This window comes from Oreochromis niloticus, linkage group LG23 (genome assembly GCF_001858045.2).
Source record: "Oreochromis niloticus isolate F11D_XX linkage group LG23, O_niloticus_UMD_NMBU, whole genome shotgun sequence".
Classification (NCBI taxonomy): Eukaryota; Metazoa; Chordata; class Actinopteri; order Cichliformes; family Cichlidae; genus Oreochromis; species Oreochromis niloticus.
Window position 1 is genome coordinate 27,421,950 of NC_031986.2, and position 17,874 is coordinate 27,439,823.

Consider the following 17,874-nt stretch of genomic DNA (forward strand, 5'->3'; position numbering starts at 1 on the left):
ACCGGTATAAATGAATGATGGTGGATTGGCCAGTTGGTCAAGATCGACTCTGGGCTGGACCAATTACAGCCGAGGACGTGAAAGTTGCGGTGAAAAGGAATGCGATTTGTCCCGTATTACATCAGCTAGAAAGTTGCTAATTCAATCATGAAACTGATCAATGATCAGCTGATCGGCTTTTCTCTCTGCGCCAGAAAGAGGAAACCAGCGGAGGTCGCGCTAAACAACAGCAGCACGTTTAAGCTTGATCAGCTGTTGTTAGAATTTATTTAATATTAATTTCTAGTATCAGCTGATGTTTGCTGGAGCCACAGCTGTGAAAGCTGCTGGTCATGATATCGGTTTGGTTATCTGGTGAGAGGGAAACATGCAGATGAAACCAGGAGATGTCCTTACTGAATCATCAGAGCTGAACAGGTGATGGAGAAACAGGTTTACCTATGAATGAGTTGAAGGGAAGTTATGAACTGTTTCTGAGAGACAAATAACACCAGGATCCTTTTCTACGCAGCTGACAGCTGGTAACTGTGCAGGGGCGGATCTAGCAAAGTGTTGCCAGGGGGCCAGGTAGGGCATTAACAGGGAAAGGGGGGCACAAAGAAATACTTTTCTTTATTATTCTTATTTAAAATGTCTCGCTTTTAATAAATAATTATCTGAATCTTATAACCAAAGTTTTCATCTGATGTAAAATGTATAGAAATCCATTATTGTATTCAGTAAATATTAAGTCTAGTATATATCCTAGTAAGTTATAGTATTCTTTCCTTTGTTAAGGTACCATCTGTGCAGTCTGCAATTCTGTTGAAGAAAGATGTTGAATCTATTTAATTACTGGAGAAAAATAATAGACTTCTGTGCATTTGTTTTATACGTGCATTAAATTAAAATCGTTTTTGTCAGTTAAGCATCTTGAGGCAGAGGGTGGGGGAGTGGTTCCCTATTTTTTTCTCTCTTCTTTTTTTGCTGGGAGTTGGCAACCCTTTTAGTTAGGTATATGTAATTATAAATTAGGTTGTTTTATATTTCTGCTAAGTACTGTTTAGAATACCAGAATAGGGGGTTGAGTGTAGGTTTAAGTTTATTATAAAGGCTTTATGGCTTTTCCTATAATACCGTGGTGGGCCGGTCACTAGTCAAAATGCCCGGGCTGATTTTTTGTCCCAGTCCAGCCCTGCAAATGGGCAAATTACCCGCTGGTACCTGGCCTTACAGCCATTTCGATTTACTGTCCACCATGTACCAGGCAAGGAGAACCTTACTGCTGACTATCTCTCTTGCTGTACCAGCGGGAGCTCTGAAGAGGGGAGGTGTGTGATGGCAAGCCACACATGGTAAGCGCCACACCTCACCATTAGTTGCTTCAGTTTAGTTTGCTTTGCAGTCACTATAAATATATTCTACTTATTGTCCAATATTGTTTCTTTATTAAATTTATTTTTTTCATTACACTTTCCAATGTTTATATGGTGTGCACACATATTAACACTGCAAGGTCAAAGTTCTATTTTATGTTATATTAACACATCTTTCTTTGTTTGAGTTACCTGGGGTTTGGCCTCTCCGTCCTGGCTGGCAAAAGATGTGGCAAAGGGCTAGGAGAGCTGAAGTACCACTGACAGCCTAATTGGATGAAACCACACAATTCATTGCCTGGGGGGTGTTTCAAGTTTGTTTAATTGTTTTGTATTAGTTGGTTATGTGGCAGCCATTTTGTTTTCCCCCTTGTGTGTCATTTGGTTTAGCTAAGCCAGTATTAAAGTTCCCTTGTGTGTCGTTTCAGCAGGTCAGTTTGTCTTAAGTTTCTTTGAGGTTTTGCGGAGTGGAGTGGAGTGGAGTGGAGTGGAGTGGAGTGGAGTGGAGTGGAGTGGAGTGGAGTGGAGTGGAGTGGAGTGGAGTGGAGTGGAGTGGAGTGGAGTGGTTGACAACGAACTTAACTGTGAACAAGCTTTTATTTGCGGCAGGGACAGGAAACAAACAAAAAAAAGAACATGGCAAAACTAAACAAAACCTAAACTGGGAGCACCTACAAAAATAATACACAGGAACATAAAAACCTGAGACAGGGAACACAGAACCCAATGAACATGGGAAATGTCATGGGTGATGCAAAGACAAACCAACAACAAACAGGGGAAGACACAGGGCTTAAACACACTGAGGGATAATGAGGGAATGAGACACAGGAGGAGAGCACAGCTGGGAGTAATCAAACATGATGAGACCAAGGGGAAGTAAACGGAAAACATTAACAAAGAACACGGGACTATCAAAGTAAAACAGGAAACATAAGACAGGCACAGAGACATGGACGTTACTCTGAACCCTGTTAGCCTCTAACAGTGGGCAGACATTATATTAAACCCTATGGATTAAGAATGGAGTGTTACTCAAGTTCATATGTGTTTGAAGTCAAATGGACGAATAATTGTAGTAATATAATGAAGCTTCTCTGTGATTATTAAAGTGTTAAGATGATACTTAATGCAGTCTTTTCACCAGCAGATGGGGATAAATCACCATCAATCAATCCTCAAACTCCTAAAAGGAGACTATTCTTATTTTTCCTATAATGTAAATAGTGTCTCCACCTTATCTGCAGGATAACAACACAAGGTTTACCTGTGCCTTATGAAATTCAAACCAGTTTAAAAACCACACAGAAGCTTCAGTGTTGATCAGTAGCAGTCTTATCTGTAATCCGTCAGCTGCTGGAGCTAACGGGAGTTATGAGGATCTGTTAGAAACCACGTGGTACTTGTATGATTTTATAAGTCATCCTTGTTTGGCCTCAGCTGCATTGGAGCTCTACTTCTCTCCTGGTTCACCAGAGAAACCATCACTGCACACAATGCTTTTCCTCCCAGCTGCTGCTCTGTGCTGTCTGTGTTCAGGTGAGTGATTTTATTCAAACAAGAGCACAACATCAGTACCAATCTGTCATACTAACCTGTCTGTGTCTCCACAGTGATGGTTACTATGGCTGAAGAGCTGATACAGAGTGATTTAACTCTGACCAGGAGACCTGGAGAAAGTGTCTCCTTCAGCTGTGGGGGAACTGACCAGTGCAGCAGTCCCATTGTAGACTGGTATCAGAAGAAAGACACAAGAGATTCATTCAGAATGCTTCTTTCTATCAACACGAAAAATGGTGCAATTACTAAAGGCTACAACCACCCCGAGGAAGAAGATTTCTCAGCTGTAAAGAAACAGGACGGCTGGGAGTTGGAGATAAAGAAAGTTAAAGACGTTCATTCAGCCACCTACTACTGCTGTTGCTCTAAAAGTTCTCACAGTGCCAAATGATCCCTGCAGGCTGAACAAAAACCGTCAGAGCAAAAGCAAGAAACCACAACCCACATTCACATATTTCACCTCCATCTCAGTCTGAGACACAAGAACAGAGTTACAGAAATTTCAGCATTTAAATCACACAAATCGAAGTCTTTATATCAGCAAACAGTGAAATGACTATTTGTAATGAAGGCTGAGAGCTCAGTGGGAAGTTTTCTAGTCTAGTATGTTTGCACTAAATAAAAGTTTACATTCTAATTGCTTATTATCTTAACAGAAAGGAAGAAAAAGAAACAAAGTGTTGATGGTTTTAATGATAAGATAAGAAGTTACACATTTCAGAACTCCTGAAATCTCTTCAAATGAAATCAGTCACCTCTAATTCACAGGACTAACTGGGATATCTTTGAACATCAGGACCTGGAAATGTTCACAGACAGTGTTCTCTGCTACATAAAACACTGCATAGACACTGTTACAGTACACAAATGTATCCGGGCTTATCCCAACCAAAAGCCCTGGATGACCCGGGACCCGTCAAGCAGCTGTTGAAGGAGAGGAACATGGCGTTCAGGTCTGGCAACAGGGGGACTATAGGAGGAGGATTGAGGACCATCTGGAGAGTAACAACAGCCGGCAGGTGTGGCAGGGCATCCAGCATCTAACAAACTATAAAATCAACCTCAGAGCTGCGGAAGGTGACCTGGCACTAGCGGAGGAGCTGAATATCTTCTTCGCCCGCTTTGACGCCATGGTACCGGAGGTATTGGAGCCACAGCAGCAACACGCCGCCCACAGCAGCACCACCCTCACCCTGGAAGAAGAATATCCTCAGATACATCACAGCAGCCCTGCAGCCTGGATCCACACCAGTTTGCCTACAGAGCAAACCAGTCCACGGAAGACGCTGTTGCCACAGTACTCCATGCTGCCGTAACTAACATACTTTTCGTGGATTACTGCTCAGCTTTTAACACCATCCTTCCACACAAACTGGTGGTCAAGCTACAAGACCTGGGGCTTCCATACAGCACCTGCATGTGGATCAACAGTTTCCTCTCATGCCGTAGACAGAGAGTCAGAGTTGGCCATCACACATCCTCAACCCTGAGTCTCAGCACTGGCTCACCCCAGGGCTGTGTGTTCATTCCACTGCTTTACTCTCTCTACATACACGACTGCACTCCTCTCCACCAGAGCAACACCTTTGTGAAGTTTGCAGACGACACCACCGTGGTGGGGCTCATTTCCAGGGGTGACGAGTCCGCTTACAGAGACGAGGTGGAGCAGCTGTCGTCATGGTGTAAGGCCAATAACCTCCTCCTCAATAGTTCAAAGACCAAAGAACTCATAATAGACTTCAGAAGGAAAAAGGCAGAGATCCCACCATTATTCATCAATGGGGACTGTGTAGAAAGGGCGGCAAACTTTCGCTTCCTGGGAGTCAACATGGAGGAGAACCTTTCTTGGAGTGCAAACACCTCTGAGCTCCTGAAAAAGGCCCAACAGAGACTGCACTTCCTGAGAATTCTCAGGAGGAATAACATCACACAGAGACTGCTGGTGTCCTTCTACAGAGCCACCATTGAGAGTGTACTAAATATTGCATATGCATCTGGTACACTAGCTGCACAGTGGCTGAGAGGAAAGCACTCCAAGGGATCATTAACACCGTCCAAAGGATCACTGGCTGCCCTCTCCCCATGCTGGAAGATCTACATAACACCCGCTGTCTTAAAAATGCTCAAAACATCATAAAAGATACCTCACATCCTGGACACTCCCTGTTTGAACTGTTGCCCTCGGGCAGACGGTACAGAGCAATCAGTGCAAGGACAAATAGACTTAAAGACAGCTTTTATCCAACTGCAATAACACGTCTGAATGCTGCTACAAGAAATGTCCATCACACCACTCTTGCATTAATCTGTGTGCTGACTGAAGCATGTACGTGGGAATGTATGTGAATGTTTGCTAATACTTTTCTTATTAGCACTTTAAGTATTTTATTTATTGTTTGATTTATATTTTCATATTTTTAGGGATGATGCACTGATCAGGGACCACTTTTAATTTAGTTGTACCTGTGACAATGACAATAAAGACGTTCTGATTCTAATAATCCACAGAGAGATCAGCAGAAGAGAGATCACTCATGCAGGAAAGATTATCATATGTGTGAAGAACACAAAAAGCGGAGCTGAAACATCTTTTACAAACATGTTATTGTGTTGTTACAGTGTGAAGAAATGTTTTCTATGACACTGTAGTTTACACGCATGGCTAAACAAGCAGTTTTCAGACTTTCACACTGATGATTATTCTTCTTCACACCTCAGATTCAGTGGAAAAATTTCAAGACTGCATCACTTGTTAATCAGCAGCTGTATGATCTTCAGCTGCAGGGTGGTTTGAGGACCCGTTTGAAATCACGTGAGCCTCGTCACGTGATTTCAAACAGTATCTTATTAATACTTGTTTGGCCTCTGCTCTGTCACAGTGCCACTTCTCTTCAGATTCAGCTGAAGAAACATCACTGCACACAATGTGTTTCCTCCAAGCTGCTGCTCTGTGCTGCCTGAGCTCAGGTGAGTGGTTTTATTCAAACAAGAAGCCACCATCTGTAACAAACGTTGACCATCTGTAACAAACGTTGACATACTAACCTGTGTGTGTCTCTGCAGCGCTATTTACCATGGCCACAGAGCTGATACAAAATGATTTGACTCTGACCAGGAGAGCTGGAGAAAGTGTCTCCTTCAGCTGTGGGGGAACTGACCAGTGCAGCACTGCAGCTGTGTACTGGTATCAGAAGAAAGACAGTGACAAAATCAGAGTGATTATTGGTATTAACAGACGCACTGGTGCAATCACTTCAGACTACAACCACCCTCAGCAGAATGATTTCTCTGCTGTGGTGAAACAGAACAGCTGGGCTTTGGAGCTAAAAACAGTTAAAGTCATTCATTCAGCCATCTACTACTGCTCCTGTTCTCAGAGTTCCCACAGTGTGAAATCATCCCTGCAGGTTGAGCAAAAACCATCAGAGGAAAAGCAAGAAACCACAGCTCCGTCTCAGTCTGAGAGAGAAGAGTTAGAGAAATTTTCAGTATTTAAATCAGACAAATGAAAATGTTCATACCATCAAAGGGTAGAATAAGTACTTGTAATCAAGGTTGAGAGTTAACTGGGAGTACTGAGAGTACAGGGGTAAGGTTCACACGTATTGCTTCCATGTTAGTCTGAGAGAAAAACACAAGGCTAAAGAAATTTTCAGGATTTAGATCTCCACAAATCAAAGTCAAAAGCTTATTATCTTAAAAAAATGGAAAAAAGAAAAAATGGAACAATTGTTTTGGTGGCTTTAGTTCTAAATTTTCAGTGTGTTATATATCGAAACTCCAAATGTTTCTTAATTACCTCTAAAATTTTAAAGGTAGACCAACAGAGAGGAGATCACTCTTCCAGGAAAGCTGTCTATGTATCTATGAACAACATGGAAGTGGAGTGCACTCATCTTCTACAACAGTGTTATTGTACTGTGATGGTGTAAGAATACATGTGAACGCTGATAAGATTCAGATGGTGGTTGGTTTGTTATTTCTAGAGCCTCACTGATATATTGGTTGATTTGACAATATATCAGTATCAGCATTTAGAGTGATCAGTAAATGAACAATTAAAAACAGATTAAACAAGAGAAACACCTTTCAGTATGTCACAGTGACACTATGACAATGTCATGAATATTGATGTTTCACAGCTGGTCCACCAGGGGGCACTCTGCAACCTCCCTGTTTGCTCTAAGTTCGATGGAACAACCAGAACAAACGGTTTATGCAAGTAAAGTTGAGCAGAGCATAAACGTGTAATCCACAATCTGTTGTGACAATTAAGAAGAATTAAGGATAGATAAATATCTAAATATGAAAAAAGATCAAAGAAATATCTTCATGTTTTATGTGAAAAACATAACTGGTTTTCAAATACTGGCGTCAGTTACATACTTCAGTGTAAATGTTAAAACCTTTTATCAGTGTCTTAAAAAGTAATTACACTATAAAGAATATTGATCTCCAAACACTGAAGTCTGCAGTTTTGTTATTCCACTCAGTTGGATCATCAAACACAAGAATCAGAAGTATGAGCAATGGAAACTGAACTAATGAATTGAAAGGGAAAATCCATCCATCTTCCACTTATGTGAAACCTTTTCCCCCGTCTAGGTTGACGGGGGAAAAGGAAATATTTCAAAGCTAAAATCAGAGATCAGGATCTTTGTGGAATTCAAGTCCATTGCATCTCTAAAATAGCAGAATAAGTCACACAGTTTTATCTCTTCACAGAAAGTATGAATAAACTCTGAACTATGAATAAAGATGAATGGTTGGAAAAGCAAATACATTTCCTTCTATGGGAAAACATTTAAATGTTCCTTTAAACTATAGGATGGTTTCAGCTGTCAGTCAGCACCACCCTTACAAGAGGAGGTTGGAGGACCTGTTAGAAACCACGTGGTACTTGTAAGATCTTATAACTTGCCATTGTTCTGCATCAGCCTAACAGAACACCACTTCTCTCCAGGTTCAGGAGAGAAACCATCACTGCACACGATGCTTTTCCTCCCAGCTGCTGCTCTGTGCTGTCTGTGTTCAGGTGAGTGATTTTATTGAAACAAGAGTCTACCATCTGTAACAAACACTGCCATACTAACCTGTCTGTGTCTCTACCACAGTGATTACTGTGGCTGAAGAGCTGATACAGAATGATTTAACTCTGACCAGGAGAGCTGGAGAAAGTGTCTCCTTCAGCTGTGGGGGAACTGACCAGTGCAGCAGTACTGTTGTATACTGGTACCAGAAGAAAGACACAAGAGAATTATTCAGAATGCTTCTTTCTATTGACATAAGCAGCGGTGCAATAAATTGAGGCTATAACCACCCTCAGCAAAATGATTTCTCAGCAGTGAATAATCAGGGCAGCTGGGCTTTGGAGCTAAAAACAGTTAAAGACGTTCATTCAGCCATCTACTACTGCTCTTGTTACAAAAGTACTCACAGTGTGAAATCATCCCTGCAGGCTGAACAAAAACCATCAGAGGAAAAGCAAGAAACCACAGCTCCATCTCAGTCTGAGAGACAACAGTTAGAGAAATTTTCAGTACTTTAAATCATAAATCGAAATGTTCATACCGTCAAAGGGTAAAATTAATACTTGTAATTAAAGTTGACAGCTAACTGGGAGTACTGGGAGTACACAATAAAGGTGGATAAGAAAGAAAAAATGTCACAGACCAGTTGTATGGGAGGTTTTTCCTCCTGAACGTTAAAAGTTGATATGTATCATATCATGGATTTGTATGTTGATGATACTATTGTTTCCACACATGGTCAAAAATATTTCAGACTACATCAAGTCCATTTATGTTCCTCAGTCTGTGTCTGTGGGAACAAATATTTTTAGTTTTGAAGTCATCATAGTTTTAAGACATTTTGTTGACTGACTTCATAGAAAGTGAAGAAAAGATACGACTGAAATAATAAATAAATTCCACTCTATATTTGAAGGTTAATGTTTTGCAAACCTCAGTCTCAGTGGAAAACTGCAACACACGCCTCAGCTGTCACTCAGCAGCAGCACTGACAGCTGCAGCAGTTAATGGGAGGTTTTAGGAGTTGTTAGAAACATGTGGTCCTCGTCTGATCATATAAACTGTCCTTGTTTGGCCTCGTTTCTATCAAAGAATCACTTCTCCTCAGATTCACCAGAGGAAACGTCACTGAACACAACGGTTCACACAATGCTTTTCCTCCCAGCTGCTGCTCTGTGTTGTCTGTGTTTAGGTGAGTTTAATCCCAACAAAAACTACATGTTAGAAACACCATCAAACTGACATTTTTCTCTCTGTGTCTTTGCAGCGCTGGTTACCATGGCTGCAGAGCTGATGCAGAAAGATTTAACTTTGACTGCGACACCTGGCAAAAAAGTCTCCTTCAGCTGTGGAACTGCCCAGTGCAGTGGCAGCTATGTGCACTGGTACCAGAAGAAAGACAATGATAAGTTCAGAGTGATTCTTCATATTAACATACGCACTGGTGAAGTCAACAGTGACTACAACCATGCTCAGAAAAAAGATTTCTCAGCTGTGAAAAACGAGAACAGCTGTGAGTTGGAGATAAATGCAGTTAGCCTCGTTCATTCAGCCATCTACTACTGCTGCTGTGCTCAAAGCTCTCACAGTGACATAAAGATCCCTGCAGACTGAACAAAAACCATCAAAGGAACAGCAGCAGACCACAGACCAGGTTCACACACACACTGACGCAGGCATCACCTTTAAAACCATAACAACTAGTTTGTATTCTATTTATATAAGAAGTAAAAATAATCAAGACCAAAATAAATTCAATAAGAGCCAAAAGATGACAAAATTGGGAGTATCAGATTAAAGTGCCATGTGTTCACATTCAGGTCAAAAACAGCAGACTGTAAAAATCCACAAATATTAGCTTCTTCTGACAAACATCAAACAGAAGTGTCTATATTTTGTTGGGAAGCAATATTCCTCTACAAGAACAGCTGGTGATCAGCAACTGAGGGAAAACTAAACACCACAAACAGTGATCACAGCTCCAGAAACCACAAAGCATCTGGTTTTGAAAAAAAAGAAGAAGAAATGAATGAAAAACAACAGTTTGAATCCAGGATTCTCAAAGTATAGCCAACTGGCCAAACACACCCTTTAGTAACATTATAGTTGTGACTGTCATCCTCACGAATGTCAACCAACGCTAAAAGTTACATCACATCCGCGAGTTCAAGCTGTGCTTTGGTGTCTTTTTGGTGGCTTTGATTGTCCAACTCTTATTTCTGTAACCTTGCACATCTGCACAGAGCATACAGGTTGGTTTCTTTTCCTTTACAGTCATTGCTGTCATGTGCTGGTTCTCTACATTTCCATGAGGACTCATCATAATAATTATGCTTAGATTTGCAGGCAGTTAAACTACAAAACATGCAGCAAGTTTCTATTTTGTCTGTGGAGTTAATTTTTTGTGTGTCTGCTGATTTTTATAATCTTGAACAAACAGAAGAAACCATTTAGCTGGACAGATATTTGTTCTTAGAAACCAGAGGACGACCAAAGTGCATACTGATATTGTAACACTTGTTGGCTGTTACTAGGTCCCAAAACACACTCAGATGCGTTAGCCGGTGCAGTTAAATTGAATTATTTGCACAGTTTTATCTTTGCAGACCGTTCATTGATTCCAGACAATCGCTGTCAGCTGTGTCCACCAGGCTCTCCTGACACTGTCCCTGAACCCACTGCAACACCCCTCCTGTGCAGCTGAGCCACAGACTACACCCTGCCACAGCAAATGAATCCTGTTACAGTGCTACTCCATCAAAACATTGTTGAGAAGTTTAATTCTGGAGGAAAACTGCCAACCTGCTGTTTGGACAAGAAGAAACTTGTGAAACAAAGGTCAGCTCAGGTAGCTCATCATCTGGAGGCAGAAGTTATGCAGAATATTCAGCTTCATGCAGTTTTTACAACATTAATTCATCTCAACTAAAGCAGAAAGAGGAGGTTGATGTGTGAACATCAAAGAACCAAATCATGGAGCTGAAATAGACTAATCAGACCTTACAATATGACCACGACAGGTGACAAGATTATCTCTTTTTCACAGCACCTGTTAGTGGGTAGGATGTATTAAGGAGCAAGTAATCATTTTCTCCTCAAAGTTGGTGTGTTAGAAACAGAAAAACTGGCAAGTGTAAGGATTTGAGCAGGTTTGACAAAATATTGATGGCTACACGACTCGGTCTAGACAACCCGGCTTCTGCAAAAATGCAGCGTTTGTGGGGTGTTGCTGCGGTGGTCACTATGCATTAAAAGTGGTCCAAAGAAGAAACAGTGACCAGTAACTGAGCATCTGTGGGATCTACAGGACAAACAAGTGTGATCCATGGAGGTCCTTCCTCACAACTTACAGGACTTCAAGGATCTGTTGCTAACATCTCAGTGCCAGATATCACAGCACATCTTCAGGGGTCGAGTGGAATCCATGCCTCAGGACTGTTTTGGCAGCAAAAGAGGGACCAACACAAAATCAGGCAGAGTCATAATGTTACATCTGATCGGTGTATGACACTGCTTTACTTCAGCTGCCACATTCACCATCAGACAGGTTTTTGTACTGGTCTGTGTCACTGTGTGAGGGGACAGGATCTTTGGCTCTGGAGTTAAACTGTACGTAACAGGTAAGAACAAATGAATTCATTTTCCTTACAGCGTTCAAAATGACAATTTGTTCAAAGCCAGTTTCCGTTATGCCCGACTTTAAATGTGTTTTTATTAAGGTCGAAAAAAAATGTGAATCTCACTGTATATGTGAGGTATTCATTGTTTTTTTTAATCGTGAAAAGTCCTAAAAGTCTGATGTGAGCAGGGTTACAACTAATCCTTATCTAACAAATTTCAACACCTTTTTATTTATTTTATTTTTATATTTGTTTGTAAGCTCAAAAAGACAACAGATTCACTGGGATTTGTAAAACAAAATCATTCAAATTAAACATTGTGGACATATTTACAGTAAATTTGTAAATAAAATGTTATTCATATTTGAACCATAAGACACATTTAAGGAAAGTTTAATGACTACTGGCTTAATATAATCTCAAATATTATAGTAGATGTAATTTGGAAATTTAGGACTTGACATCATACTTAAAATAAGAAAAGTTTTGAAATTATATAATAAGCTATGTAATTCGGTATTTAATTAAATGTAGTGCATTATATAGAATTGATTGTGTATCCTTTGAGGGCCTTAAGCTATGTTCCACATATTCAAATAATTGCTATTGTTTAACTACATGAAAAAATAACGTCTCATGTGAACAAATGTGAACACAATGAAAAAAGTTCTGAAGTTACTGATCTAATGATGTGTTGGTCTCTCTCTCTCTGTGCATACTGGAAATTTCTTAAATGTCATTTTAATGTCATTAAAATGACATTAAAATATTTATTTATATCAATCGCAATATAGATTTAAAAAATCCCATGTACGAATATTTCTCATAAATGTTTTCAGATGAAATTACTGTAATACTTATATACTAACCTTAATTATATATTGTAAGAGATTAAGAGATCCCAAATATAAAATCATAATGAAAACAAAGATACAATTAAATTCTGACATATTATAAAAACCGATATACAAATATTCACATCGTATATATGAAATCTTATTTGCAACCGTTTTAGAATAATTACAAACTATATGCTTCAAATATATACAGAAACCATAATGTATGAAGTACACGTGCTTTTATTATCAATACTGTAGCAATAATACGTGAAGGATGTGATTTATTTTTACATCTATAGATGTGTTACATTGTATTGTTATAATTTAAATTGTGATAAAAGAGACGTAAAGGACAAAGGAGTTAATTGTATTAAATATTGTGTGTTAATGAAATCAGTTTAACTTTGATAAATATAATTCTGCCTTTAATATATGCTATTATATTGTATATTATAACAATAAATCATCTGAATATTATTAAGTGTTTAAAATGAGCCATTACACGGCCGACAGGCACTGATGGGTAGTTTGGTGATAATGAAGCCTGTCAGGTCACACTGAGTGAAATTCTGTGTCTGCTGTCAAACTTCAGATATGCCGGTACTGAAGCCCTCGGTGACAGTGTACCAAGCAGCATCCAGTGATCATCTGGAGGAGAAGAGATCCCTGCTGTGTGTGGCCTCACAAATGGTTCCTCCTGTGGTCCAGATCACCTGGAAAAGGCAGGAGCAGGACGGATCTTCGCTGGCATTGCCCCCTGGTGGCACAGAACAGCTGGACGTCATAGAGTCCGATTACACTGCCAGCATCTTGTTGATCCATCAGCGAGACGAGAACTCACATACATATGACTGTTCTGTCACACACGAGGGGGGGACGGTGGAGCGACAAATAGAGGAAGGTAATGAAAGTTTGTTGCCTTTTCAGCATGAAATTGGCTACGCAGCTACTCAAATGTGACTTTTCTGTTTCAGGAGTTTCTCAAAGTCCACCAAAAGAACTTCCACCAGATACACTTTCCACCAATCAAACTTTAACAGAACGTCCATCATCAGAACATCCTGTGTCTCAAAAACAAGTAAAACTGCTCTGCCTGGTGTACACGGTGCTGATCACGAAGAGTCTGGTGTACTGCTGTGGAGTCTCTCTGCTCAGGCTCGTCAGACGCAGCTGCAAACACGCAGCTGACTGACTGTTTCCTTCTTCTTGGCTTATCGCTTTTTATATCATTTATCACTCAGGATTTAGAAAAATCTGTAACAGTGCAGCATTTTGGCTGTTTTTTTACTTTCTTTTTTATTTCAATATTAAAAAAGAGCTGAAACAGAAAAGGCTGAATTATTAGCTCCCTAGCAGATAATTCATCATTTATAGCATTTGTTTAATTAAAACAAAGTGTTGCCTGCTCTTCAAAGTATTTCTCTGCAATATTCCAAATAAAGCAAACAAAAAAATCTTGCTTGTTTGAGTTTAATTTTGTAGAAAACTGCGAGAAACAGCAGCACTCCCAATACATGCTGATAGGCAACGACTAGTGGTAAAAGAAGAACAAATGTTTAATGAGATACAAACAGGATTTTAAAGAAAGATAACATGAAACCATAAATCTGTTAGATAAAAAACATGCAGGTGTGTCTGAGCCTTATTTTTAGTTCACTATCATTGGGATTGCATAGTCATGACACTATGTGATATCATAGTGTGGAAGTAAATATTCAAAATCACAAATTCCTTCCTGGTGCAAAAAAAAATGTTAAACACAATGACCCAATATTTATTTGAATATGAAATTTTAAATGTTAAAATAAATTAGAATTAGAGTTCATCTTGATTGGCTTTCATTTTGTAAAGGACATATTTAGCAGACACATTTATGGATCTCACCAACGTGTTTATGTCATTCAACAACAATTAGCTCTATGACCTAAAATATTATTTAACATGTTCTCCATGATTGGAAGCAGATATAACTATGAAAGCAAACTCCAGTTGTAAGCTCTGTCCTCTTTCAGACATCGCAAATCAAATGTTTCTTTATACAGATAATGTGATTTTCTTATTAAAGGACACAGAATTAAAAACTCTCTAACTAAAGGAACCAAACTATCAGGAACCCGTGGATGTTGTTTTCTGGACTCAGTCTCAGTAAAGTAAAGATATCATCTTTACATCAACTTAAGCTGAAGATGTAACAGAATTCATCTTTACAGAGACTTGAAACCCTGTTTACCCACTGATATATTTTTGAGATGTCCAAATGGTTCACAGAAAAAAATGTTGAATTGGGGTTGTTCTAAAAAAAAGCAAATGCAATATTTTTTTCTATTGTGAGATGGTTGTGATCAGACATCCAGTAAATAGCTACTTTTGCTACACAGACTTATCTAACTAATCATATTAGACCGCTTTTTTTCAGGTTGTGTGTGTGGGTTTTTTTTTTTTTGTTCTGCATATCTATATATCAGTTATGTAAATTATGTGTTATTGTGTGTTCCATGGTGAGATTGTTTAAAGCCTCTGAACAATGTCATGATATCAGTGCAGCTGTTAGCGCTGCTACCCTCAAGGGCATCCTTTAACTTTTCAAACAAACATGGATCGCTTTTTAACTTTTGAACTGAATCTCTTTCGAGCAGATTGAAGTCTGTCAAATTGTTTTAGTTTTTAAAAATTTTCCTTTTATTTGAATTGCCCTGAATACTGTATTTACTTTTTCTACTAAACATTCTGTATTAATTTCATCGATCGTACTTCTATTTTTTGCTAACTTTTGAAAATGACTAAAACTGAAGTATTCTGGTAGTTAAGGGGCCAGATGGTCCTGATTAACAGTCAAGATTACACTGCAATAAACTCAAACACCTGACTTTGTTAAAGCTGCACAACAAAAATAAATATGCTTCAAACAAGCGGCAGAAAACAACAAATGTTGATGAAATATTTCCTGACACTGACATCTAATTTTCCACCAGCATACATGAGCTAAATACTGAAAGCCCTGATTCCAAACTTATCATTGATTCACTTCATGTGTTTAGCTGGAAAAAATAAAAACATGATCAAGTGGAAGTGAAATAAAAACATGTGAGGTGAACCGCTCATGTTTGTTTCGAGAAGAACAATAAGTTGTTTGTTTCAGCGGTTTCTGAGTCTGTCTCTGTGTGGTTTGTCTTCTCGTATGAGCAGGATGTCCGAGACTCAGTGCTGAACTGTTCTCATGCGATCACTTCATAAACTTTCCTATAATACTGTTTAATTCTGTTTCTTCCATATTCTTTGCATGAATGGTGCTAATTGCACCAAAAATCTCTGACATATATTTTTAAGTTGTGTTGGTCATTACTGAGCACTAAAGTCAAACCTGCATTCATGTGAATAAACACATGACCTCGTCTTGAATGTAACACTAGTGTAGCTCAGATTAATCTTAATGTTGGTTTGTGCAGCCAAACCTAAAATTCATCCTAATGACTGATTTTAATAAACACCAGCTTAGATGTTGTAGGACCAACATTATTAAAGACCAGTTTGTGTTCCCCGTATTGGTTTTGTAGGATGCAGCTGACCTCACTTCTAATTTTTTTCGAAAAACAAAAAAACCTAAACAAACAAAACTTTATTCGATTTCATCATTATGGCACACGGAGTCACTGCAGTGAAGGGATCTGAATACTTCCTGGAATTATTGTGCAACTGTGGCTGTTGCCGTAACTGTCACTGTGACATTAAAGTGAGAACCCCCAACTCGCACAGAAACCCACACAGCCCAGCTGCTGCACAAAGGGAAGCTCTGATTGGCTGTTGACTTTCTTTTCTGTCCTAATAACCACTGAGAACAGATCCATATCTGCTGCTGCACCCCTCTATCTCATTCTTTTCCACTGAGCGCTCCGCCCACTCAGAGCTGAACTGACCCCATCTGACCCACCTGCTACATCATTTACTTTTTATTATTCATTTGCTCTGTGTTAATGACTGACAAGGTTTTGCTACATTAAATAAATCGAGGGCACAAAGCTTGTATTGAATCAGCTGTTTTGGATGATTTCAAGCCTGATTTAAAAACCTTTAAAGCTTTAATGACTTTTAATCCAACCATCAGAGCAACGTGTTAGCAGCTTCAGATTAAGGAGCAACACTGATCATTACAGTTACGTTTTCTGGATGAAATTACAGAGCACAAAATATTAATTCAGTTACACTTAGTATTTTTTGAGTGTGTGTCTGTGTGTGTTTGTGCATGGTGGTGAACCTAAAATATGTAATATAAAAAAAACCTGAATTATACACATGAGACATTATCTATCCAAATAACTGGGCTTTAAAACTTCTAACTCTATATCTTTGTAATCTATATGTTTAATGAACATGGAAACAAATGAAAGATCTTGTAGTCCAGACAGCAGGTGCTGCTTCTGGGCCAAGTTTAAATTTATTTCTGGATGACTTATAAGCATGACTAAACCTTTCCCACTGTCCTGTGCACTGTCTGCAGTCTGCAGCGTGATTGTATGTTGCAAAAGAGTCTTTACTTCCCTCCAGTGGTCACACTGAGTCACAACGAAGCTTATGTGTCTCACAAGATTATTGATTATTAAACGGGTCATTCACCTCAAACAACACAGGTCTTCTACTCGACCGTCTCGAATTTACATAAAAATGTTGTGATATAAAGTTTGAACATGTATAATGGTTGCTGTCAAATTTTAGATTCATAAATCAAATTGTTTTCAACATATATATATTTAAAAGGTCACTTTCAGGCCTTTTTTGTTGCACACTGAAATCTGAGACAATGTTTAAACATTGATATCTCAAAGACTGTTTAAGATAAAAAGTCCTATACTTTTAGTGTATCTATGATCTGTGGTTTTGTCTGAGTATTAGTTTGTTAAAATATTTTTTTAAAGGTCTTGCACTCTTGGAAAGTTCCAGTGAAAGTTAAGCTAGTGACAGTTCCAGTTTTCTTTCAACTTTAATGCGGGATTGCACAAATAAGACAAGTTGTACCACAAAAACAAAAATATCAATACATCCTGTCCAAATAGAAAAAAACACTGGAGTTTTTAGAAAAAACACTAATAATGATTATGGTTCAAGGACTGAACATTTATAATGATTACACTGAAAACATCAGTTTGAATTTAAAACGAGTTGCAAGTTCCCTGTTTTCCACTGATCATTGTGTGATATCGATTCTGTGCTGATTCAATAAGTTTTATACACACATCCTGTTGAGTCCCATACTTTTTGAGATATAGATATTAAAAAAAAGATCAGTCAACCCACTTTCAGACCATTTTTTCACACATTGCTCACACTTTTCCTTAACTGAGAAAATAATTTTGTTAAAAATATACATATTTTGTTATTCTAGGACAAAAGGACTCAAAATGGTTGGTAGGTAGAGCAGGTCTTGAAAATGATAAGTATTCATAAAAAGGGGATTTTAAAGGACTGCTTGATACGC

General features: G+C 38.8%; 1 protein-coding gene across 5 annotated transcripts; it reads left to right on the top strand.

Annotated features, from left to right (window-relative positions):
- Positions 1 to 2,794: 2,794 nt before the first annotated feature.
- LOC106097410 (immunoglobulin lambda-1 light chain) lies at positions 2,795 to 13,947 on the top strand. 5 transcript variants are annotated; one of them, XM_019357348.2, is made up of 5 exons: positions 2,795 to 2,894; positions 2,969 to 3,295; positions 11,524 to 11,565; positions 12,997 to 13,305; positions 13,379 to 13,947. In XM_019357348.2, exons 1-5 carry the CDS (start codon positions 2,852 to 2,854, stop codon positions 13,594 to 13,596), a joined length of 939 nt encoding a protein of 312 aa, XP_019212893.1. In that variant the 5' UTR covers positions 2,795 to 2,851; the 3' UTR covers positions 13,597 to 13,947. The 5 variants fall into 5 exon arrangements, 1 of the variants encoding a protein (XP_019212893.1); XR_002061615.2 differs by lacking the exons at positions 2,795 to 2,894; positions 2,969 to 3,295; positions 13,379 to 13,947 and adding exons at positions 7,760 to 7,950; positions 8,030 to 9,137; positions 9,213 to 10,197 and having other exon boundaries at positions 10,552 to 11,565; positions 12,997 to 13,113; XR_002061614.2 differs by lacking the exons at positions 2,795 to 2,894; positions 2,969 to 3,295; positions 13,379 to 13,947 and adding exons at positions 7,760 to 7,950; positions 8,030 to 9,137 and having other exon boundaries at positions 9,213 to 11,565; positions 12,997 to 13,113.
- The last annotated feature ends 3,927 nt before the right edge of the window (positions 13,948 to 17,874 follow it).

What these genes read in the sequence shown, in the direction of transcription:
- LOC106097410 (XM_019357348.2), top strand. Translation starts at nt 2,852, where the DNA reads ATGCTTTTCCTCCCAGCTGCTGCTCTGTGCTGTCTGTGTTCAG. An exon ending in TCTGTGCTGTCTGTGTTCAG is followed by an intron (nt 2,895 to 2,968) that starts GTGAGTGATTTT and finishes GTGTCTCCACAG; the next exon opens with TGATGGTTACTATGGCTGAA. An exon ending in TTGCTCTAAAAGTTCTCACA is followed by an intron (nt 3,296 to 11,523) that starts GTGCCAAATGAT and finishes TCACTGTGTGAG; the next exon opens with GGGACAGGATCTTTGGCTCT.